General features: G+C 39.1%; 1 protein-coding gene across 1 annotated transcript in view; it reads right to left on the bottom strand.

Annotated features, from left to right (window-relative positions):
• LOC126298291 (tyrosine-protein phosphatase non-receptor type 14) overlaps positions 1–23,800 on the bottom strand; it is a 186,254-nt gene that overhangs the window by 11,530 nt on the left and 150,924 nt on the right. Inside the window, exons 20-21 of the mRNA XM_049989589.1 lie at positions 17,066–17,225; positions 9,339–9,502 (exon numbers count right to left, since the gene is read on the bottom strand). Coding sequence (XP_049845546.1) covers positions 9,339–9,502; positions 17,066–17,225 — 324 coding nt within the window. The remainder of the gene's footprint in view (positions 1–9,338; positions 9,503–17,065; positions 17,226–23,800) is intronic.

Raw genomic sequence — 23,800 nt, forward strand, 5'->3', positions numbered from 1 at the left:
TAATGAGCAACCTCCTATTGAGGGGGAGAGGGGGATGACATGGTGAGAAAATGGAGGAGGAACAGATAGCTGACAAAGAAGGGGACACAAGAGCTGAATACAAATATGAGGGAGGAGAAGATGGACAGAGAGAGCAGGAAGGAGAAAATGGATAAAGATAGGAAGAAGGAGACAGGTACAGATATGATGAAGGAGGAGATTGACAAAGAGAAGGGGAGGAGGAAATGAACAGAGAAATGAAAGAGAAGATCAGCACAGAGAGGGGAGGGCAATATGAATAGAGGAAGGGAAGAGGAGATTAACAGAAAAAGGAAAGGAGAGGAGAGGAGACTGTCAGAGAAGGGGAGTGAAGGAGACGGACATAGAAAGAGAATGAGGAGATGGACTGATAAAGGGGAGGAGGAGATGGACAGAGAGAGGGGGGAGGAGGAGATGGACAGAGAGAGAGGGGGAAGGAAGTGATGGACTAATAGAATCGGAAGAATACATACCCAGGCAACACCGGGTACTCAGCTAGTTTAGATTAAAATAATTTTATCTAAGAAACTAACACAACTATAATTACAGCTCCCTGTGTTTCCTACATACAGGAAGCACAAAAATCTAGTGAAGTCTGCAAGTTGTGCTTGGCATTTTTATATAAACCACCAAACAGTTGCTATAAAAACTTTATTTTGCTGCAACTTATTTTGACTATTTCATTATCATCCAGCAGTTCCCTGTGTGAGATGATCATGAAATACTCAAAACTAGTTGCAGCAAGATTGAGTTTTTAAAGGAGTTTTTTAGTTTTACATATGTAAATATCATAAATTAAAGTTATTTTTCCATTTTACTCGAACGACAGAAGACAAAGGTATCAGTTCAATGTCCTTGACATAACAATATGCACTCATATGTTGAAGCTCTCGGACGTGGTGTACCACAATGTCCTACTTAGGGCCCCCTGTTACTTATGACATACACAAATGATCATTCACTTGCTGTTTCATAAGATACAACTTTTGCTCTTTTTGCAGATGATATAAGTACAGGAATAAAAAGTACTATGACTATTACCCTTACTGAAATGGCATCTAATGAAATATTCAGAAAAATCGACAGATGGTGCAAGGAAGATGGATTATCTGTGAATTTTGAAAAGAATCAGTACATAAAGTTCAATAATCTCCACAAGCTACACAAACAGTTACTCACACAATGAAACACAAGAAGTAGAAAATGTTAAATTTCTGGAACTACAGATAGATCACAATTTTAATTGGAAAACTCAAAAGCCTGAACTTGATGAAGCACCTCTGTTCAACTACCTTCGCAATACACGTGATTACAGCTACGACTGATTCAAAAATGAAGAGACTAGTTTGTTCAATATACTTTTGTTTGCTAATGATTTGCAGGATCATTTGATGGGGAAACTCAACTTACAAGTAGAGGTCTGCATGGATGCAGATATTTGCGGTAATACATTGCAAATAAAAGACTAAGCTGGTGCAGATATCATCAGGTGTACTAGCAGATTTCTGCAATAACAATTATTTAGTCGTTAAAATGGTTAAAGGGTAGTGTCAATATTACAATTTTAATTTATTTTTCATTATAAAATATCAATATCAATAATAATAGTAATAATAATAATAATAATAATAATAATAATAATAATTGTTGTTTAAGTCATTAATATTACTTATTTGGCCCAGTATTACACTATGTAGACTTGAACATGCAGTGTTCTGGACACAGGGGATGCATTGCTGTCATCTGCAAGGGTTAAAGATGGTGACATGGTGATAGTCCTAGTTTTCTGCACAGTCACATGTACATTCTGCTTCTGTCATACCAGCAGCTGTATTGTGTCTGAGTCATTCTTGTTTCATTTACATCAACAGAGGCCACTTATGTAACTGCTGAAAGTCACCACAGAGAGACATGAAGACATTTCTGTCTGAAAAGACATCTCGGTCAAAGGACATACAAGAAGTTGGAATGTCTTATTCAGGGCACTCAAGTTTGTGAAATTGAACCAACTTTGCACATTTTTCAACTTAATTTTGAAGGCTCAAAAATGGCTCTGAGCACTATGGGACTCAACTGCTGTGGTCATTAGTCCCCTAGAACTTAGAACTACTTAAACCTAACTAACCTAAGGACATCACACACATCCATGCCCGAGGCAGGATTCGAACCTGCGACCGTAGCAGTCGCACGGTTCCGGACTGCGCGCCTAGAACCGCGAGACCACCGCGGCCGGCTAATTTTGAAGGAGTACACTCACTGAGCAAAATGTGAATATCTTTCTAGGCTCTATGAAATGCACAAAACAGATGAAGAACAGTTACAGAGCTGAAAGAGAATAGCAGACTTTAATTTAATAGCTGTTAACTACCATCCAAAGTTTGGTTTTGCAACATGTCATGCATTACATAACAACTTGCCAACCACTGTCGGTAAACTCTGAAAATGAGTTTCACTGCTACATAGACAATTGAAAATTCGACCTTAGTCATGTGTACAAACCCACAGACAGTAACTGACCTAATCCTTCTTTACACCTCAGCAACATCTAACTTTATTTCTTGGTGACTTCAACAGCCATCATCATATCTGGAGTTACAAAACAAATGACACCGAAACTTTCTGGCAGGTCAAAACTGTGTGCTGGATTGAGACCTGAACTCAGTCAGGTTCAAGTCTCAGTCCGGCACGAAGTTTCTGTCTGCACAGTAGTTTCATATCAGCACACACTCCACTGCAGAGTGAAAAATTCATTCTGGAAACACCTCGCAGGGCCTCCACAATATCCTTTCTTCCAGAAGTGCTAGTACTGCAAGTTTCGCAGGAGAACTTCTGTGAAGTTTGAAGTTTAGAAGGTAGGATATGAGGTACTGGCTGAGTAAAGCTGTGAGGATGGGTCATGAGTCATGCTTAGGTAGGTCAGTTGTTAGAGCACTTGCCCACGAAAAGCAAAGTTTCCGAGTTCGAGTCTCGATCCAGTACACAGTTTTCACCTGCCAGGAAGTTTCATATTAGCAAACACTCCACTGCAGAGTGAAAAATTCATTCAAGGATGACATTAATGGTGAAGCACTTGACAGGATGGAAACAGAAAATCTGAAATTACTTAATGATGATAAAGACCTGTATACTTTCCATTCAGTTCACTGGTCGGGAGAATACCAACATTCAGTGCTCAATGATATCCCCCATAGCCAACACAGACCTATTATCTTAGAGGTGGAACCTCAAGAACACCAACTTGACTGAGTTTGCAAAGCAAACAGAATCCAATACAGTATATCCCTGGTTGGAGTCAATACAGTACATCCCCGGTAGGAATGCAGAAAGTGAGAAATTACAAAGAGAATATGAGAAACATCTGACATGGAACAGTGGAATCCTCAGACTATTCCCACTCTCATGAGAGAGCCTGGTCTCTCACTAGGATGCTAGATTCATCAAATCCTGCAACCGAAAGTTAAAAAACCGCCATCAGTTTGAGTGACTTTGTTAAAATCTGAGTATCCATCTCAAAGAACCCAAAAGACAAGCAAACCAAAAGGGGTACCAAATTACAACTGAGTATCAGAAGATGAGCTGCCCTACAGAGGTCTGAAGTCTCCATTCCATTTCGAGAAGAGGAAACCAAGGTTGCAACCAAAAGTTTAGAATTTGGAAAAGAAGCTAGATTTTCTGGAATATACCCAAAATTTCTGGTTCAGTGTGGACCAGATACAGTAAAATGGGTTACCAACTTCTTCTCAAATATCCAACGAACTGGAAACCTGCCACCTTTGATGAAGGAAACACAAGTATTAGCTATACTGATATCCAATACAGTTTCCACAAAGGTGGAAAATTATTGTCCAACAGCACTTCTAAGTACCACAAGCTCCTCGAGTGTCTGATCAACAATAGAATGTTTGCATAATTAACAACCACATTCTTACAGAACAAGCAGGAATCAGACCATGGAGAAGTTGTAATGACCAGGTGTTCTCTCTCACTAGTTATAGTGAAAATGTGTATGAGAAGAGATCACTAAATGCGGGTATCATTTTGGATCTATCAGCAGCTTATTATACTGTTTGGCAAGAAGGACTTATTTTAAAATTGAGTATTATCCCATATCATAAGCTTGCAGCTTACATGTCACCTAAGCAACAGACTGCAAATTACAAACCAGAAGTCATATTCAAAGGTGAAGTCTTGACATACTGCAGTATACCAAAATACTACCTACGAACAACACAGGGTACTACTGTCAAGAGCTTTCAACCCGCTTCCCTCAAATTTGGTTTCCCAAGTCAAAATGAGAAATAACAGTCTTAAAAAAAAGCTTGCTGGTATCTCACGGGGACCTAATGCTCATGTTTTAAGATCCATAGCCTTTGCCCTACCATACTATGTTGCTGAATACTGCTCTTTGACTTGGTTCAATAGTGTTGACAATCAAGCAATGCAAATAATTATAGATGTATTCAGAGCAAACACACTATAGATTCCTGTTCTCAGCAGTATCCCACCTCCAGCTCTAAGAAGATCAGAAGCTCTGCTGCAGGTCTTGAACAATATTCAGAAGAAACTCAGCTGCTACCCATTCACTAAGATATTTCACAAATGGAACATCAGTGCTTGCGTCCGAAAAAAACTGTCATGGCACACAGCAACCATCCTCATTGGATCCTCTTTCATTGACAACCATTAATGGGAAATTCAGTGGCGGCAGCCATAAGTAGTCAACAAATATCTTGTTAAGAAACCTTCCATGCAGATAGAAGAGTTTGATCTCACCAGATAGCAATAGACAATCACAAATCTGATTCGAACCAGACAAGGCAGATGTAGTTATTTACTGTACAAATGGGGATAGGCTGGTTCTGAAAACTGTGACTTGTGGTGCCTGCTTACAGTCCACCCATTATATTGTTGCTGACTGTCCTCTTCATGCGTACAAAGGAACAATAATGGACATCAACCACGTGTGGGATGTGGGTGATTGAATGGATCAGGGAACTAGATCTGGAGATGTAAGATTGTATGAACGTGTGATTACGTACATTTGTAAACAAATGTTATTTATATGGACTTATTTTCATCATATGATAAATAAACAAAATGTAAACTTGATAAATAAACTACATGACTAACATTCAACAGTATAAAAGATATGATAACAACTTCTAACATGAATTCATTTGACTTAGTAACGGTGAAAACATTTCTGCAAAAATTTCAAAACAGCCAATTCAGTAATTGTGACACAAAATTGCAACTTAGGGAATGTACCAACAATATGATAGACTATGTTGCATTAAAATGTGGTCATGATCATATCCCCAGTCTGGGGAATGTAAATTATGATGCCAGACTTCAGCAGACTAAAATTCAGGGCAGGAGAAATCCTACTGTCAGTGCTCCCAGATACCTAATGGTTTAAAGGGCTTCCCAATATTTTAATACCCACGGATGCAAATAAAGACTGGCAGATTCATATAAGGGACTGGCAGATGTGGCTTGGACAACATTTTTCTTAACGAAATAAATCTTGGGTGAACAGCCTGGTGTGAGTGTGCAAAGGACACAATATTTCAGCAATTGACCTTGTTGCCATCATCAGGTGTGCTGATGTACTGCCAAGGGATGGCAGGAATGAGGTATATATTAGATTCCCCCTCCCCCTCCCTTGGGGGCTCCCTCAGCCGTCCGCGCCCAGGGAGGTTTGCCGGCGGTGTTTCAGAGGTTCCTCCCCCTGCCCTCGAAGTCAGTACATTTTGGGATATTCCTATCTTCTCTTTAACCCGGGTAATGGCTGGTTCCCCAGCTTGGTTAAGCGAATAGCCGCTGTCATGTTTCAGTTCAGGTTTTCTTACTCTGATCTCTATAGCTTCTTTGATGATACAGTCCCAATATTTCGAAGTCTGTGTTAGGACCTTGATCTTGTCATAATCCATGCCATGAAGTTCTGACTGGCAATGCTCGGCAAATGAAGACTTATTAGGCTGTTGCAATCTCATGTGCCGCTGGTGTTCATGGCATCAGTCTTCAATGGTGCGAATTGTCTGACCTATGTATTCCTTACCGCATTGGCATGGTATTTTGTAAACCCCTGATTTAGATAAACCAAGGTCATCCTTAACATTGCCAAGAACTGCTCTGGTTTTAGTTGGAGGGCAGAAGACAGTTTTTACTTGATATTTGCGTAAAATGTGTCCAACGTTTCCTGATAAGGCCCCACAAAACAGAATGAATGCCATGGCCATGTTTTCCTCAGGTTCCTCATTAGTTTCCGCCGGTTGTGTTGTGAGTGTCGGATGTAGAGCACCTCGGATTTGCCTTCCCTTATAACCGTTTGTCAGAAACACGGACTTCAGATGGGCCAATTCTCGTTGAAGACTGTCCTTGTCAGAGATAGCGCGAGCTCTGTGTTCAAGAGTTTTTAGCACGCCGTTCTTCTGAGCAGGGTGGTGGCAGCTATCCGTGTGTAGGTATATGTTGGTGTGAGTTGTCCTCCTACACATGCTGTGCCCCAACCTGCCGTCATCTCGTCTTTTGACAAGAACGTCCAAGAAGGGGAGCATCTCATCCGATTCTACCTCCATGGTGAACTTGATATTCTTGTGTCTTGAGTTGAGATGGGCGAGAAATTCCATCAGCTTGTCTATTCCATGTGGCCAAATAACAAACATGTTGTCCACGTATCTAAAGAAACAGGTAGGTTTTAGTTGCGCTGACTCGTAGGTTTCTTCCTCAAAATGTTCCATGTACATGTTAGGGATGATGGGAGAGAGAGGACTCCCCATAGCAAAGTCTTCACTCTGCTCATAGTAGTCGCTGTCAAATAGAAAATATGTTGACATTAGAACACGTCTGAATAGATTGGTGGTTCCCCAGTCGATGAGTTCCAGAGATTCAGGTAATGGAACCCTAGTAAACAGGTAAACCACATCAAAGCTCACAAGTATGTCAGATTCCTTAACTGTGAGGTGGTTGATGCATCCCATGAAATCCTAAGAGTTACATATATGGTGTGGGCATGTCGCCATGTGAGGGCCGCGAGAGGATATGCTGGGGCACCAATATTGCTGGCAAAAGGACGTAATGGGACGTATTCCTTGAGGGCTTTCGGTAAGCCGTACAGCCTCGGAGGAACAGGGGCACTGGGTTGTAACTTCTTCGTGACCTCTTCAGGGAAGCCAGAATCTTTGAGAAGCGCCTAAGTTTTCCTTTCGACCCTCCTGATAGGATCGGTGTCAGTCTTGTGGTATGTGGTGTCATCTAGCAGGTCCCGCATCTTCATGGTATAATCCTGGTGGGACAAGATTACTATAGTGTTACCCTTGTCTGCCAGTAAGACAACTATGTCTGGATCTTCTCTTAGCTTCTGGATGGCCACCCTCTCTTTTGTGAAAATATTCAGTTTCACAGGTCTAGTTCTAGTTATGGCCCTGCAGGTTTCACAACACACCTCTTCCTCTGCTTCAGGCAGGAGTCGAGCCACTGTCTGTTCAACTGCACTAATGTCAGCGATGGGTGCACCTTTAGGTGTCGGAGTGAAGTTCAATCCTTTCTTGAGAACTGAGATTGCGTCATTATCCAGTACTATGTTTGTGAGCTTGATAATGATCTTCCCCCTATCTTCAGAGGGCCATTTCTCACATATATGGTCGAACTTGGATGTCTGTCGTTGGGTGGACTTCTTTTGGGCACAGTCCACTGTGGCCCATATGACACCATCAACCCAATCCCAGCTGCAGGAATTGAAGCAGTTGGTGAGATGTAGATGTAGCTGGAGGAGTTCTTTATTGGTGGTGTGCAGACACCACCGAGTGTGGGGAACACTCTCTCGTACCAGAGCTAGGCTGGCAAGTTTCTTGATTTTTTAGGCAACTGCTGACTTGATGTGGTGCTTTACCTTAGCAAAATTCGGTACCACACGTTCTTCTCGGCACCTCATAAAGAAAGCAAATGAGCTCAGTAGCTGACTTCTTCGTTGACACAGCTTCTCAACTCTTTTTAATATTGCACTGCATCTCCTTCCCATAATGGTATGTGATGTGATTCTTCAATTTCTCCAGGCATATTTGGGTGAACAGCCTGGTGTGAGTGTACAAAGGACACAATATTTCGCCAATCGACCTTGTTGCCATCATCAGGTGTGCTGATGTACTACCAAGGGACGGCAGGCGTGAGGTATATATCAGATTCCCTCTCCTCCCCCTCCCTCGGGCGGTCCCTTCACTGTCTGTGCTGCAGGTGCTCTCAGCCATACCTGCCAGGGTTTGACGCCCAGCTTGTGGCCCCGCATCTGGATGTTCCCTCACAGGTCCACACCCAGGGAGGTTTGCTGGCGGCGTTTCGGAGGTTCCGCCCCCTGCCCTCGAAGTCAGTACATTCTGGGATATTTCTATCTTCTCCTTAATCTGGGTAATGGCTGGTTCCTCAGCTTGGTTAAGGGAATAGCCGCTGTCATGATTCAGTTCAGGTTTTCTTACTCTGATCTCTATAGCTTCTTTGATGATACAGTCCCAATATTTCGAAGTCTGTGTTAGGACCTTGTCATAAGCCATGCCATGAAGTTCTGACAGGCAATGCTCGGCAATTGCAGACTTATTAGGCTGTATTTTCCTTGGTTGTGGTGACCTCTACTTATAGGAACAGCAGTTTCAGAATAGATAATCATGTAATAGAAATTATATCTTATGTTGGTCCCTGAACATACTGCAGATGCCTCCTACAAAACTTTGTACTTTGACAAATACTTCACATTCAGAAAATTGTGAAAAACATGGATGCAAGACTAGAACCTTTACAAAGGCTTCAAGTGGTTGACATTAGTAAAGAAAGGAGTCACATACAGCAATACACGCATTCAACAACCTGCCAGAGCACATTAAATGTCATATGGTGGAGTTTAAGACTGACTTAAAGAACTTCGTGTTGGGCTGATTCTATTCTATTAAAGAGTGTCTTCACATAAGCTCTAAATTTAATTTTTAGATTATTTTATTAGCACTGGAGTACAATAGTCTTTTCACTACACTGGATTAAGTTAAAATAAAACGCACATATCTGACTTCTTTCCACATCACAGAAACCATCCCATGTGGTATTAATGGTATATGACTAATGTACTGTATTTACTTAACTACATTTCTTATTGTAATATGTTACTTAAAATAACAAATTACAGTGTTGTATTGACTTAAAATAATTTTACCATTATTTGATTTAGAAAATTTTAATAACTGACATCATTTCATTCTATCTGTTTCTGTATTCACATTTCATCCTTTTATCAAGACAGCTAACAGTAACACCAACCAGCAATAGTTATTTACCTGACTATGATCAAGTGTATATAGAAGTAAGTCACTCAGAATCATTATTCCAGTTCGACCAACACCCGCTGTGCAATGTACCAGCACGGGAGGGTTGCAGTTATGACCAGCAGGAATTTCACTCACGGTGTGTTGTCGCACAGATGACACTTCCTCCAGAAACCCTAATTAACAACAATAACATATGCATCACACAATTTAAGTGATATGAAGGAGATTTCAGAATAAAGTGAACATTTGAAAATAGAACACGTCAATAAAACATTTATAAAAGAGAAAAAAACTTTGTCAATTATGACATTTGCAAACTAATGTGACACAAGAACGACACTTAAAACATATGAATTGTTTTTCACAAAGGGCGAATTTTTAATAACTCTGAAAGCTTATTCTGTATAATCCATATTGCATTTTGGGATGGTATGAATATTTATATCAAATACACAATGTTTTAAAAATACACTGAACACGTGCAGATGGCTAGTGCAGAAGCAAAAACTTGCGGATATATTTTTGCATGCACGCAACAGGTTCTCATTTTGTGATTTCATGTTAACACCAACAATAAGAGTTAGGAGATGCAGCAGTAACTTAGTCCTGATGAGGGTGATGAAAGAAATTGGTGTTGGCCATTTGAGGGAACTACGTCAGTGTTCAGTTGCAGTAATTGGGGGGAAAACTTTGGAAAATGTAAATAACAAAGGTTACATTACCTTTTGTTCTTACTTATAATGAAATGGGTACCATCACAAAATGCAGGAGGCTCAATACAGATATAGTTATGATGCATTTTCAGTGCATCTACACTTTTGACTGTGTCATACCAATGAATGGCAATCTGTAATTAAGTAAGTTCAAATTCTGCCACTATTTACGGACTAGCAAATACTCAGCATGTGTTGCAAAGACACTCACGGAAAGAAAGTATTTGTGTTTAAACTGTCTCTACTGGAGTGCTTTTGGATACATAATTGTTGTTAATTTTGCATACATGAATAAATCAGAAGATTTTTGTATGTGTGAACAGGCCACATACATCTCTCCATGTGAAAAGCATGGATTTGACAAATTCAGTACACACACTTGTAGCAATTGTTCCTGTACTTTGTTGATGTCATTAAAAATGTGAGCTGCATCAGAAACTGCACACATCTGAATTCAAACACCATATCTGTCACAATCATAGGAATGCATGGCAAATGTACATCTTCTTCAGAAATTTTCGACTTAAGCATAATTGTTTCACACTTTTAAAGAGAAGTATTTGCTGTCATCTTCAGTTGATCTTAAAAAAATCTGAGTGGCCATATGCACGAACATTTGTCATTGCATCTTGTGGGTATTCATGTGTATGCTGTGGACTCTCTGTAAATGTGGTCGGTAATACGGGAATTTTTCCCAATTCGTTGGGATTCACATTGCCATCAATAACAAACTGCATCACATAAATGAATATACTCTTCAGAATGGAACTTGGTTTGATTTTATCAAGCACACATATTGACAATGTATTGGTAGAACCATTGTCAATGTATCTAGTTCTTTCACAAATTATCAATCAATATGACAGTAATTCATGACAATGACTTTCTCTTTTGTTTCCTCATGTGTTCATGGATTTCTCAATTTGTTGTTGAAATGAGTTCCACCTTCTTTCTTGGGGGGGGGGGGGGGGGGGGGGGGAACATCAGATGCAATTGCTGTACAACTGATGAGTTTCAGAGAATCACTCAACATCACCATTTCTGTGATGAAGAATTATTTCATGAGTTAAATTCTTTGTCAACTACAGCAGTTGCCACTTCATTAATTGTTCATGCATTTGTCTTGGGTGACGTGTTTGTCAAGCTCTGACTACAACTTTGTAGTCATCAGCTGGCATCTGTTCAAGATCACTTCTGATCAATTGATTAATTCGTTGTGCTGGTTGAATAAAGTTTGAAATACAGTGACAGTTTCTTGTTTTGTGATCATATTAAATCAACAATGTTGATTGATTTTTTCCATCAGTGTTCCCCAGCAAAGAAATTTGAAAAAAAATATTTGATCTTTGCTAAGCAGTGGTAGTAGAGATCCTACATGATCATAAATTTGACCTTGCACTTAGAATGTTGTGTAATTCTAGTGCATGACTTTTGTTGAGCCGAACGATGGCATTTGTAAACATGAACTTGACTGGCTTGTGTTACTTGATTCCAACACTGATAATAGTTCAAATGGTGAATGCAATTCTGGCAATTTCATTTTTCCACCTGTACAGTACATTCCTGGTGCTTCATTCTTAAATTTGAGGGCACTGCAGTACAAGGTTATTTTTTCCATTTTTCCAATAAGCACACTTGGATGAAAACTGTAATAATAATCAGCACTGTAATGGAATGCACCAAGATGTGAGTGTTCATCTGGATTGGTCAGTGCATACTCGAATGGTATCCATACTTACTTCCTGTTCCTTGACTGTTTCAGACAAACTGGCTAGAGCATTGCATACTTTAGCAGTTTCTAGTCTTTCTTCCTACTTCCCACGTGTTTCTGATGAATGAGCTTGAGCACTGCATAGTAAAACAGTTTCCAGTCTTTCTTCCCATGGCTCATCAGTTTCTGAATCTCATGATGCCTTTCTCTTATGTGCTTGAAGTGAAGATTGACCAATTGCCTGTTGTTTGGATGGCATTATTGATTTGACAATGAAAGTAATCTTTGTGAGGACTAGCACAAATTCACTTGGAAAACGAACAGAAAATGTGAGTTATAGCTACTATCTAATGCGCGCGTTTGCGCGCGCGGCTACACACACACACACACACACACACACACACACACACACACACACACACACACTGAAAGTCCATAAACTGCCATTAAACCATATGAAATAAAGAAATTTGTTGAAATGATACACATGCTAATGTACAATGGATTTTGTGTATGTGTGTATGGCAATGCCTCAGTGTTGTAGCAGCTCCACAAATGCCTATTGTCTCTGGCTGCAGATGTTAGCAGTGAAGTTAAAGGCTGGCAACAGTGCTGCCAGCTGTCAGGATCTACTCTCACAGACTCTACTATAATTCAGAAATCTTCACAGGTGTGCACACAACTATAATACCCAAAAATTTTATAGCAGTCAGAAGGAAACATTCGTTTTTATATATAAGGGTGTTTCAAAGACTTTGCTTCAAATGTCTAGTGACAATAGATCATATCTTGGGAAGAACTTTTGTTAGAGACAAAAGTTTGCTGATGTTAGCAGGTGGCACTAGGTTTCCTTTAGTCTTAATTGGCTATGGTATGATCAGATTTCACAAATACACAATACAGTATGGGCTGATGCACTAAAGGTAGTTGAAGCTCAGGAAGTACATGACTTTATTGTGCTTGTTGTTACAACATTTACTCGGGCTAGTTCTAAGTGAGGTCTGCCTCGTGTAGCTTGCATTGACAACAGCTGCCAGTCACTCCCAAGTCTTTGTTCAAGTTTTATATCATGCATAATCACAAACACTGCTTCTTCTGCCAGGAAGTATGCCGACAGTCACAAGTGAGGACACACATAGCAAGTGTGCCTGCAAATTAAGTGCAATGCAAACCCTGTTCCACTTCAATACAGATGCAAGCACACAAATTACAAAGAAATTCACACAGCATAAAATGTGGCTAATTAAACTAAATTCTCTCTGTTTAGACAAATTGCAAATTGCTCTGTTTCTCACAAAACACATAAAAGCAATCTTCCAAAAGTCAGAACTGACAGTTGTATTAAGGGAACAAATTGCAAACTATTCATAGCTTCACCAGCAGTCTGAACCATTCCAGTCAGATACATTGCCTTCAGCCATAATGGTTAATCGAACTACTTACAAGCAATTGGGACACCCTCAGCTCCAAAAATCCTGACAGCGCCTCACAACCTACAACAGTGAAAGTGTCTCTGATCTTGGGATGTGCATCTGTGCCATTCACAGTAGTTCAGTCATGCTCAAGTCCCAATATTTTTGGCATAGATGCATTTGATTTGTTTGGATTTGATGATTAGGATAATGTGCATGCTACTGATATGTAAGTTTCCCATACCAGCATTCATCAACTGTGTGAGAAATATGGACATTTGTTCAATGGCACACTGGGGCATGCAAAGAATTTCCAAGCACACTCTATGCTCAAACACAATGTTCAACCAAAGTTTTACTATGTACATCCGGTGACTCATGCCATTCATGATGAAGCTGCTTCTGAATTCAACCGATAAGAACAAATTGGTGTCTTGAAACATATTTCTGCTAGTCAGTGGGCATCTCCTCTGGTTACCACAAAAAAGCGAATGGGAAAATCAGACTTCATGACAAATTTAAAGCAGCAAAATAGGCATGCACTGGTGGCACCAAATTCAACTACATTATTGTGATTACTGTGATCCTGCCATACATTTTCACGTTTCAGAAACACTGCCTGCATCCCAGACAGCTACCTCGGAGCAGCCCTCACCAGTGCCTGACATTCGGGTGTATGGGTTGTCAGACAAGTCTGCCACAGAGGTCGACACTGGCACACCTATGCAGCCACTCCTGCCAATGCAGCCACTACACCAACATCCATGTCCATTCACAGTGAATTAGGCCACAGACATCTAGTTTGCATAAGCTGTACAGCCTCCGGCAACTGAATGGATGACCTACCTCCAGTTTTTTCACAGATGTTACCTGTGATTCGCAAGGTGAATGTTGTGATGCGGGTTGGTTGGCACCATTTGCCATCATGCTACCTACAGCCAACTCCATCAACAGTGCCACAGCACAGATCTCACTGACCTCTCCACCCCCTCTTCCCCATGCATGTGAACACAAACACACACACGCACATGCACACTCTCTCTCTCTCTATCTGCGGCAATGATGTGTAATTTTGGGAGGAAGGATTTGAATATCAACAGTGTCTGCATCAAGTGCACATGGCACATCATGCACTGCTCACATCTCTGCAGAAGAGAGAGTTAAACTGGCTACCATGGGCTGCTGCAATAGAGGACTTGCCATATGCCACCTAGCAGCACTTCACACACCACTGGAGGATGTCGAATTTGCCTCACTGCACTGTCTGCAATTGTGACTGGACCACATGTCTTTTTACAATTCTGCAATCAGAGATCTGCCTCAGATTATCCTCAAACTACTCTTAGATCTTGCCCAGCTTATGGAAGACAGTGCAGTGAGACTTTACAAACACAGCACAGCACTACAGCTACTCCTACTGCTACTGAATATCATAATTCACTACCAGTGGAACAGAGAGAGGCTGTAGAGAGATTCAACTGGGAAATAAATTACCCATCAGTTTGCATATAGGGGCAAACTAGGTTTCACAATGAGCAAATTCAAAAACATTACATTCAAGGCACAAATTTCCAAAAGCGCAAATGACACAATTCTCCAAAAACACAAATGATATGCTGTCTCATGGTAGTAATCACCATTAGCTCCTGCCTTCAAGTTACCATATTAACAGGGTAATTCAACTGAACATTTTTCATTAAACTGGGACATTATAACTACTAAAGCCTGATTTTTGCTGGGTCTCTTGCTGTAACATGAAGGTTAATAATGGAGCATTGACACAAAGTAGGGCAAGCCATTAAATCTAAAGCAAAATTGCTTCAGACAGTACTGACACCTTATAACAGTTTGGAGTCCTTGTTACCACTTATTCAGATTCCACCTATGCTCGAATTAGGCCTTAAGCTTTTTTCTTTCTGTTATGGAAAAGAAACTTATAAATAATGATGTTGAAATTTCTAATTTTCATCGCAGTAGATCATTAGAAGCTTTTACACTTAGCCCAACCACTCTCTCAGTAGAACGGTATTCCACAATATCTGACTTGGAATGGCTTGCTGCACTTTTTTCAAATTTGCTGAACAACCTGAAATGGAGTGGAGCCATGTTGAGAGAGAGAGAGAGAGAGAGAGAGAGAGAGAGAGAGAGAGAGAGAGAGAGACACTGGGGTGGGGAAGGAGGAGGGAGGTTATATATATGTATTAATAATCATGAAGAATGGCACACTCTTCACCATGAGACCTGATTAAAACTGCACCACACCATTTCTATTTAGCCTTAGGACCAGTAAACATATCCAAAATGGGCAATGCGCCTTTACATTTGGTATGTGTTGATATTGTGATGCATTGTCGCCAGATATAATAATAAAGTAGCTCAGACTCAGTACTCACATTTCCTATTATCTAACACACAACTTTAAAGTGAATTTACTGCTATTGTTGTTAGGTAATCACTTTCAAAAGTAATTTATAAATAAAGAGATTATAATTTATCCTTTCCTGCAACCTTTGTAAACTGAGTTAAGAAACTTTGAAACTTTAACATCTTTCATACCGACAGGTTATTCCTGTCATTCCAACCAGTGCTACAGGACCTGAACCCACCACATGCATTGAGGGAAAAGCAAACAAACTAGCATCTATTACAAGTGTTTATGGATCTAGTGTGTGAAAGTTGGCAAGTGAGACAACTGAGTACCATTTTTTTAATCCATAGTACGGAGCGGAGGACAGAAGGAATGAAGAAAGGTAAGAAGAAAGGAAGGAAGGTAGGTTGAAGGTGATTTAATGCCATACTGAGCTCACTACAGATAGATCATTACCTCACGTGGAACTGGATGGCATTGGAAGGCAGCCATAGTTACACAATACCATTTGCATCAAGTGACCATTGTAAATCACAGAACAACTATATCACAAAGGCTGGAGGAGAAATGAAACTGGACTTTCTGAAATAAGTGTCAAGAGGGTTAGAAAGGTGTTAACAGGTATGTCACCTTGACTCGTCAAAGATGTAGGGTTCTACTTCTGGTTCTGATGCTTAATGTGTGTATCCCCTCCCCTGTGTGAGAAAGGCCAAAGAACATCACTACGAACTGAATGATATTTAATGATTCCCTGCTGTGGCCAAATCAGTCACTGGATTGATGACTGATTCAGTTATGGCAAATATAAATTACAAGAACTAAATCTGATTTCATAACTAAGGTCTTCAAATCACTGCCAGACACTTATGCTGATTTTAACCTATTCATACGCTTTGAGAAATAGACACAACACTAAAAAATAATGAACTATGATAACAGACACAGAGGAGTGCATGATGGCGACTAGCCGCAACATCACCCTCTACCTATGGCAGCATTTGGATGCAGTATCAAGGGGTACATGGCTTGCACATTGCTCTCCAGCCTGCTGTAAGATTTCTGAACTTTGAAGTCACTACTTCTAATTCAAGTGGTTCCTCAATGAAGCTGACGGTGCACCATTTATGGAACATGTTGAATGAATGAATGAATGAATGAATGAACGCCTTCAAGTTCACTCACAAAGGAAAAATCCCTGGCAGTGCCAGAAACTGATCCCAACTTCCTTCTAATGGCAGTCACACATGCTGACTGCTCAACTGTGGAGGCAAACAAACAAAACACTAGTTTCTGTTAATTATCACTACACATTTTCTTGCCACTGTAACAAATAAACTTTATTCTTTCAGTTTACATAAGACTTTCAGACTACCATGGAGCATGTGTGGTAGCATTCTAAAATACGATGAGTTGTGTGGCAGATGTTTACATGGCATTTACATTTTGTGCAACAACTTTCATTGGAAACAAATGACTTTTGATATTTTTACTAGTGATATGTTTTATAAAATTCATAAAATATTTACAGTTACCTAGAAAGTGACCAACATTCAGAGGACAGCCCTGATCACCCCATTCCACATACTGCAAATGCCACACACCTCTGACTCTACGTGAGCTTGTATGGATGAGCCGCAACTTAGTTGTGACACAGTGGCCTGTCTCTTGTGAAAACTGTTGCCATATCTGAAACTGAACAAATGTGCATAAAATAATAATCATATTTCACAAAAGGCAAATATTAATTAATATTTTTGGAAATGTGAATATGAATGTGATGACCATTGACCTTATCAATGCACATATCTGCATTGTTCAAGTGACACGCCTGGGAACCAGAGAAACTATATGTCACAATGTAAAGTTAGTAATAAAAATAAAACATCCACAAAGCTTAAATATTTGGAAAAAAGAATTACTGAGAAAGGCTTTTCAAAGATTTGTATTGTAGCAGTAATGATATTGCTAACCCAGTGGACATATAAACGTACTTTTACCATGCACATTACTGAATATTTGTGTTAAAGTGCTTCTGCAGTACATTAAGGAGTAAAAAGACAAGAAAGCAACATTTGTCAAAATACTTCTGGTAGTGTCTAATTGGCAGATTAGAAACAGAGTAAAAACAGTTTGCTTTGGGTTGTGTCTCAATGTTACTTTACTTATATTTGGTAAGCTGAATATTGTGAAAGTCTTCATTTAATACGAAATGCCCTGTATTATTAAAGTGGCCATTGACTATAAATTTATTTGTGTGAGTGCTCAAACAAACATATACACTACATCAAAGTAAGTTACATGAGCCAGAGCACGTGGAAAATGGATCCATATAAAATGGCAGTTTGTCACCTTCACAGGTAAGTTCAAAATATCTGTAGACAGATATTCATGATGCTCCTAGGACTGGTAGGAATCTTTACACGATCTGATTCACATAACATCAATGAAGGTTTTTGTCTGTTTAGGGTAGGATCTCTCATTAACAGATCACCTGTCATCATCTGCTTCCACATCATATGACAAATGCTTATAAACATTAGGACATTCTGTAGTAACAAGTCAAATGATTTACTTTAAAAAGGGAAGAAATCATACTTCAATATAATAATGCATGTAGATCATGTCTCACCTACCAACTCATGGAGCAGCAAAGGTATTGGAAATACAGAATGCTCAAAAAAACCACTAGACCTTAATCTCATTGAATACACATATGAAGTTCTCAGTCCATAGACTGCAGTTTTCACTACCTGCCCATGAACTCTTCATGAGTTACAGCATGCTCTCTGAAGACATCGGATGCACATACCAACAAACACTGTTCACACTGTCAACAGTATGTTTGTTCACAGTATGGAGTGACTGAAAGAAACCTCAGTTTTAGCTCCACATAACATTATTTTCTGTAATTAAACTGCAAAACCTTAATAGTACACCCAAAATACACATTCATTATTGAATTCTTTTTATGTGGTAGTGAGAAAACATCAATACAGTCAGTAAACCTAAAAAAAATGGTAAGTGGGAGCTTAAAAATATCTGTAACATTTGAATAATGATACTCCTTATTTGATCTACAGACACTAAAAACACCATAGTCACTTTAGTGTTGAGTGTCCTCTAACAATCAGTAAGCAACTACTATCAGTACAAAAGACTGTGCAACATACGCAGTACAGATATGTTGATTGCCATCTTTGTGGTTATGGACTGTAATATGCTGTTCTGCTATCTCCCTGCAGCACAAGATCATTTCCTAATGCATTGAATAAAGGATATAATTTCACCCTTATAGCTGTAGAAGTTTTTATACTGCTACTGCAATTTCAGTATTACACCATTATCAAGTGTAAATATTTTCTGCCACATGGCAGCTCAGATATAAGTAACATTACCCCTGTAGGCTTGTGTACCACTTCATAGCAATAGAAGCAACAGATTTGATAACTAACAAACGTAACATAATACCCTAACAAATGTAATGTCGCGTGCAGTCATGTCGAAGGTAAGGAGTAGGAAGGATATGGCAGAAAGTGGAATTAATAGTCAAAAGTATTATGTTGGTTTGTAGAGGCAAAGTATTTCAGTAATTCAGTTATTTCGTGGAAAGGCACTTGGTATTGATTAGATGATTTATGGTTGGTACATTGTTGTGTTGAGAATCAGACATTATGGTGGAGGAACATACTGATAGTAGAAATATAAACGAAAAGGTTTCTGTGATCAGTGATTACCAGTTTAATTAATGTGGAAACACAAAATAGAAATGGTTACTTCAGTGTTAACATGAAGCGAACATAACTGTTAAATGAGACTGGATGAGTGTAGGCACTGTTACAGAACTGTGTTATATGCAAAAGGAACTCCCATATTGTAAGCTATGCAGATGACACGTCAATCTTATTCTATGGGAGCGAATCTAAAGAGCTAGAGTCTCTTGCTACTAGTGGTGTAACAGAAGTAACAAAATACTTCAATGATCAGGGACTCAAGGTGAATGTCACCAAATCTCAACTACTGACATTTAAAACAGGCAGTTCTCATCACAACAATATGAATAGTGTGTGTAATATCTCTGCAACAGAAAATGGTAACTGTAAATTCCTGGGTGTATATGTTGATGAAAATTTGCGGTGGACATGCCACATTAATTACGTATGCGGAAAAGTCAGTAGTGCCATATCTCTCCTCAACCAGCTCACAAAGATAGTTCCTAACCAAACAATGAAATTAGTATATTACGGAACACTTCACCCCTTTCTTAATTACAGAACTGAACTATGGGGCTGTGCAGCTGATGTACATTTAAAAAGAATACTACTACTACAGTAAAGAGCAATAAGACTTATACATGGGATGGGACATAGAGATTCATGTCGTGAAGTGTTTGTGCAGCATGAATATCTGACAATATATTGTCTGTACATCTTCAAAATAGTTGTATTTTTTATAAGTCAACCAACAGAAGCTATCAAGGGCAGTGATGTACGCGATCACAACACTAGAACAAAGTGTAACTATTTCCGTAACAGAACAACGTTAAAAATGACTGATAGAAGTCCAAATATCAGTGGTTTGATTTGGTGTAACAAGCTACCAAACTCTCTAAGAACGTACATGCGAAATGTTTTTAAAACAAAATTAAAATCTTTTCTAATAGAAAAATGTTTATATTCTTTCAATGAATTTTAAGAGATGATTGTAACATGAGGCATTAGCATATCAGTTGTAATGTGATAAATGTAAAAAATAGACATAAGAAGCAACAGCTACAGAATATAGTGTATTTTATAAGCATAAATACAGCCATAGTATTAAGTCTTGACGTTTGCAAAAGCCATCATTACAATGGCTCCATGCAAAGAAAATGTAAATAAATAAATAAAAAAGAATAATAAATCAATGTAACTGTGCGGTTATTATTTCAAAGTGACATTTTCATTCTTTAATTGAGTAACTTTAATGTTTGAAAAGTAAAAGAGACACATGTTCGTATTAGACCCATGGTCCTGTTACTTTGTAACGAAGTGTGTTCTCTCAGCAAAGCCACCACACTTGAGTCCAATTGCAGCAAATATATGTTATTGGAAGTATAGCTACAGGGACAGATATATTACACTTGTCTCTGGGGTAGGATACAGTTCTTATTTTATCATCGCAATTCCATTGATATACTGTAAGACTGGCACAGTAGTGAATTGCATACTGAATTAGACTGCAAGGACTGGAGAGCATAAGGAGGATTACAGTACAGGAAAGAGAGAGAAGGACTCCACAGAGAATGTTATGGGCGAATATTCAAAGACTTCACTCAAATTACTGTCAGGAGCCCTTCTCAGACTGATACTTGAAGCAGCTGCTACTACTTGTGATATGTCCTGCATTGGAATGTTACAATTGTGGGCCCTCTGGTGCCCCCTCAGTTTGGTTCCCCAAACAGAGGCTTGTGGTGGTTTGGCCTTAAACAGGCCCTGGTTACAACAGTGGGGCAAGCGTGAGTCAGTGATGGTAAAAAGTTACGGCATGAATGGAAAGAGGTGGGAACAGTGGAGATGATCAATGGAGGAGAGGGACTGGCAGAGATTGAGGCTAGAGGTATTAAGGAACTGAAAGATATGTTGAAATGGTATTTGAGAGGTGGTAGAGGTGGTGGTGGTGGTGGTGGTGGTGGTGGTGGTGGTGGTGGAATCCAGGCGGCACAAGTTGTGAAACACCCAATGAAGGTAGCCATTCTACACTCAACAGCATGTTCTGCCACTTGGTGGCCAATCTCACTCTAGGATTTAGCACTCGTCATTCATATGGTTGAATAGCTGATTTGTGGTCATGCCCACATCAAAAGCTGTACTCAAGTAGTACCGGAACTGCTATACAATGATGATACACCATATTAACTAACTTGTACATAGTCCATGTACAGTATCCATTCAATAACAACTCTTACTTGGAATGCAGACAAACACCATGAATTTCAGTTTGAAGAGGGGAAAATGACACTATTAGATTAACTGTAGACATAATCTCTATAAGCAGCGTAAAAAATGCAAGATTTTTAGGAATGAATATTCTCAGTTGAAGTGTTGTGAACACACAAAGATACTTGCAAACCGAATGTTATATCAGCATGTTATGCCCTTAGAGTCCTGTCATAAGTGTGTAACAGCCAGTGTCTTTTAGTTATATACTATTCATATGTTCCCATTAGAACGTTCCAAATGGGGTACTAGCAGTAATACGCAGCCTCGGTGGCTGACTAGTGGGATAAGGATATCTTGTAGAACAAAGCAGGAATTTATCAAAATGTTAGAAGTACTCACAATCAAGTTACAGTAGTCCATTACAAACAGTATTGTAAGGTGCTTAAAATCTTTTTAGGAAGGCAAAGAGTATGTGGTATGCAAATAGAACAGCTAATTCACAGGATAAAATTAAAACCATATGGTCGGTAGTGTCTGGTCAGCAGCACAAGGTCGATAATATATAGTCAGTTAGTAGTAAAAATATTTCTGTTACTGATAAATCAGATATATGTACAGTATTTAACAATAATTTTCTGAGCATTGCTGGTGAATTAAATAAAAATTTAGTTTCTACAGGGAATCATGTAACTTTCTTGGCAAATGCTTTTCCGATATTGGTGTCTGAAATGTTCCTCTGTGATACAGACAAGAGGGAGATTGAGTCAATAATTAAATCACTGAAGACTAAGGACTCTCATGGATATGATGGAGTGTCTAGCAGAATATTAAAGTACTATGCTGCACATGTTAGCCCTGTATTTAGCCATATTTGTAATTTTTCCTTTAGGAATGGTCGGTTTCCTGAACGATTAAAGTACTCAGTAGTAAAGCCACTTTATAAAAAGGGAGAAAGGGATAACGTAGATAATTTTAGACCTATTTCTATGCCATCAGTGTTTGCAAAAGTTGTTGAAAGCGCTGCATATGTAAGGATAATTGATCATTTTATATCACACAATTGGCTGTCAAATGTACAGTTTGGCATTAGAAATCGTTTAACAACTAAAAATGCTATATTCTCTTTTCTCTGTGAGGTACTGGACAGGTTAAACAAAAGGTTTTGAACGCTTGGCATATTTTTTAATTTAACTCAGGCATTTAATTGTGTTGATCACAAAATATTGCTCCAGAAGTTAGACCATTATGGAACACGGGAAGTAGTTCACAACTGGTTCACCTCTCACTTTAGCAACAGACAGAAAAAGGTCATTATTCACAATGTTGATAATGGCTGTGATGTGGGGTCTGAGTGGGGTATGGTCAAGTGGGGGTTGCCCCAGGGATCAGTGCTGGGGCCACTCCTGTTCCTTATTTATATAAATGATATGCCCTTTAGTATTACGCGTAACACTAAAATATTTCTGTTTATTGATGATACTAGCTTGATAATAAAGCATGTTGTGTGCAACATTGGCTTGGTTTCAAATAGTGCAGTACATTACCTAAGTTCACGGCTTGTAGAAAATAAACTAACGCAAAATCACAGTAAGACTCCGTTTTTACAGCTTATAACACACAATTCAACAAAACCTGATGTTTTAATTTCACAGAATGGGCATATGATTACTGAAACTGAACAGTTCAAATTTCTGGGTGTTCAGATAGATAGTAAGCTGTCGTGGAAAGCCCACGTTCAGGATCTTGTTCAAAGATTTAATGCTGCCATTTTTACTATTCGAACGGTATCTGAAGTGAGTGATCGTTCAACATGAAAATTAGTCTACTTTGCTTATATTCATTCACTTATGTCGTATGGTATTATATTTTGGGGTAACCCTACCCATTCAAAAGGATATTTTTAGCTCAAAAATGGTCGGTTCGGGCGATGAGTGGTGTAATTTCACGAACCTCTTGTCGACCACTGTTCACGAGTATGGGTATTTTGACATTGGGCTCTCAATATATATATTACTGTCATTTCTTCTCAACAATATTAGCTTATTCCCAAGAATAAGCAGCTTTCAATCAGTTAATACTCAGCAGAAATTAAAACTGAATTTGGATTGGACTTCCATAACTTTTGTGCAGAAAGGTGTGCAGTATATTGTTGCTTCCATTTTCAATAAGCTACCACTCGAATTCAAAAATCTTAGCAGTAATCCACGCACTTTAAAATCTAACTGAAAAGTTTCCTTATGATTCACTTCTTCTATTCTGTCGAGGAGTTCCTTGAAAAATTAAGTTGATTCTTGTTGTATTGTTGATGCATTTACTTAAACTTATGGACTGACTTTTTTGGGTTCATAA

Source organism: Schistocerca gregaria, chromosome X, assembly GCF_023897955.1.
Source record: "Schistocerca gregaria isolate iqSchGreg1 chromosome X, iqSchGreg1.2, whole genome shotgun sequence".
Classification (NCBI taxonomy): domain Eukaryota; kingdom Metazoa; phylum Arthropoda; class Insecta; order Orthoptera; family Acrididae; genus Schistocerca; species Schistocerca gregaria.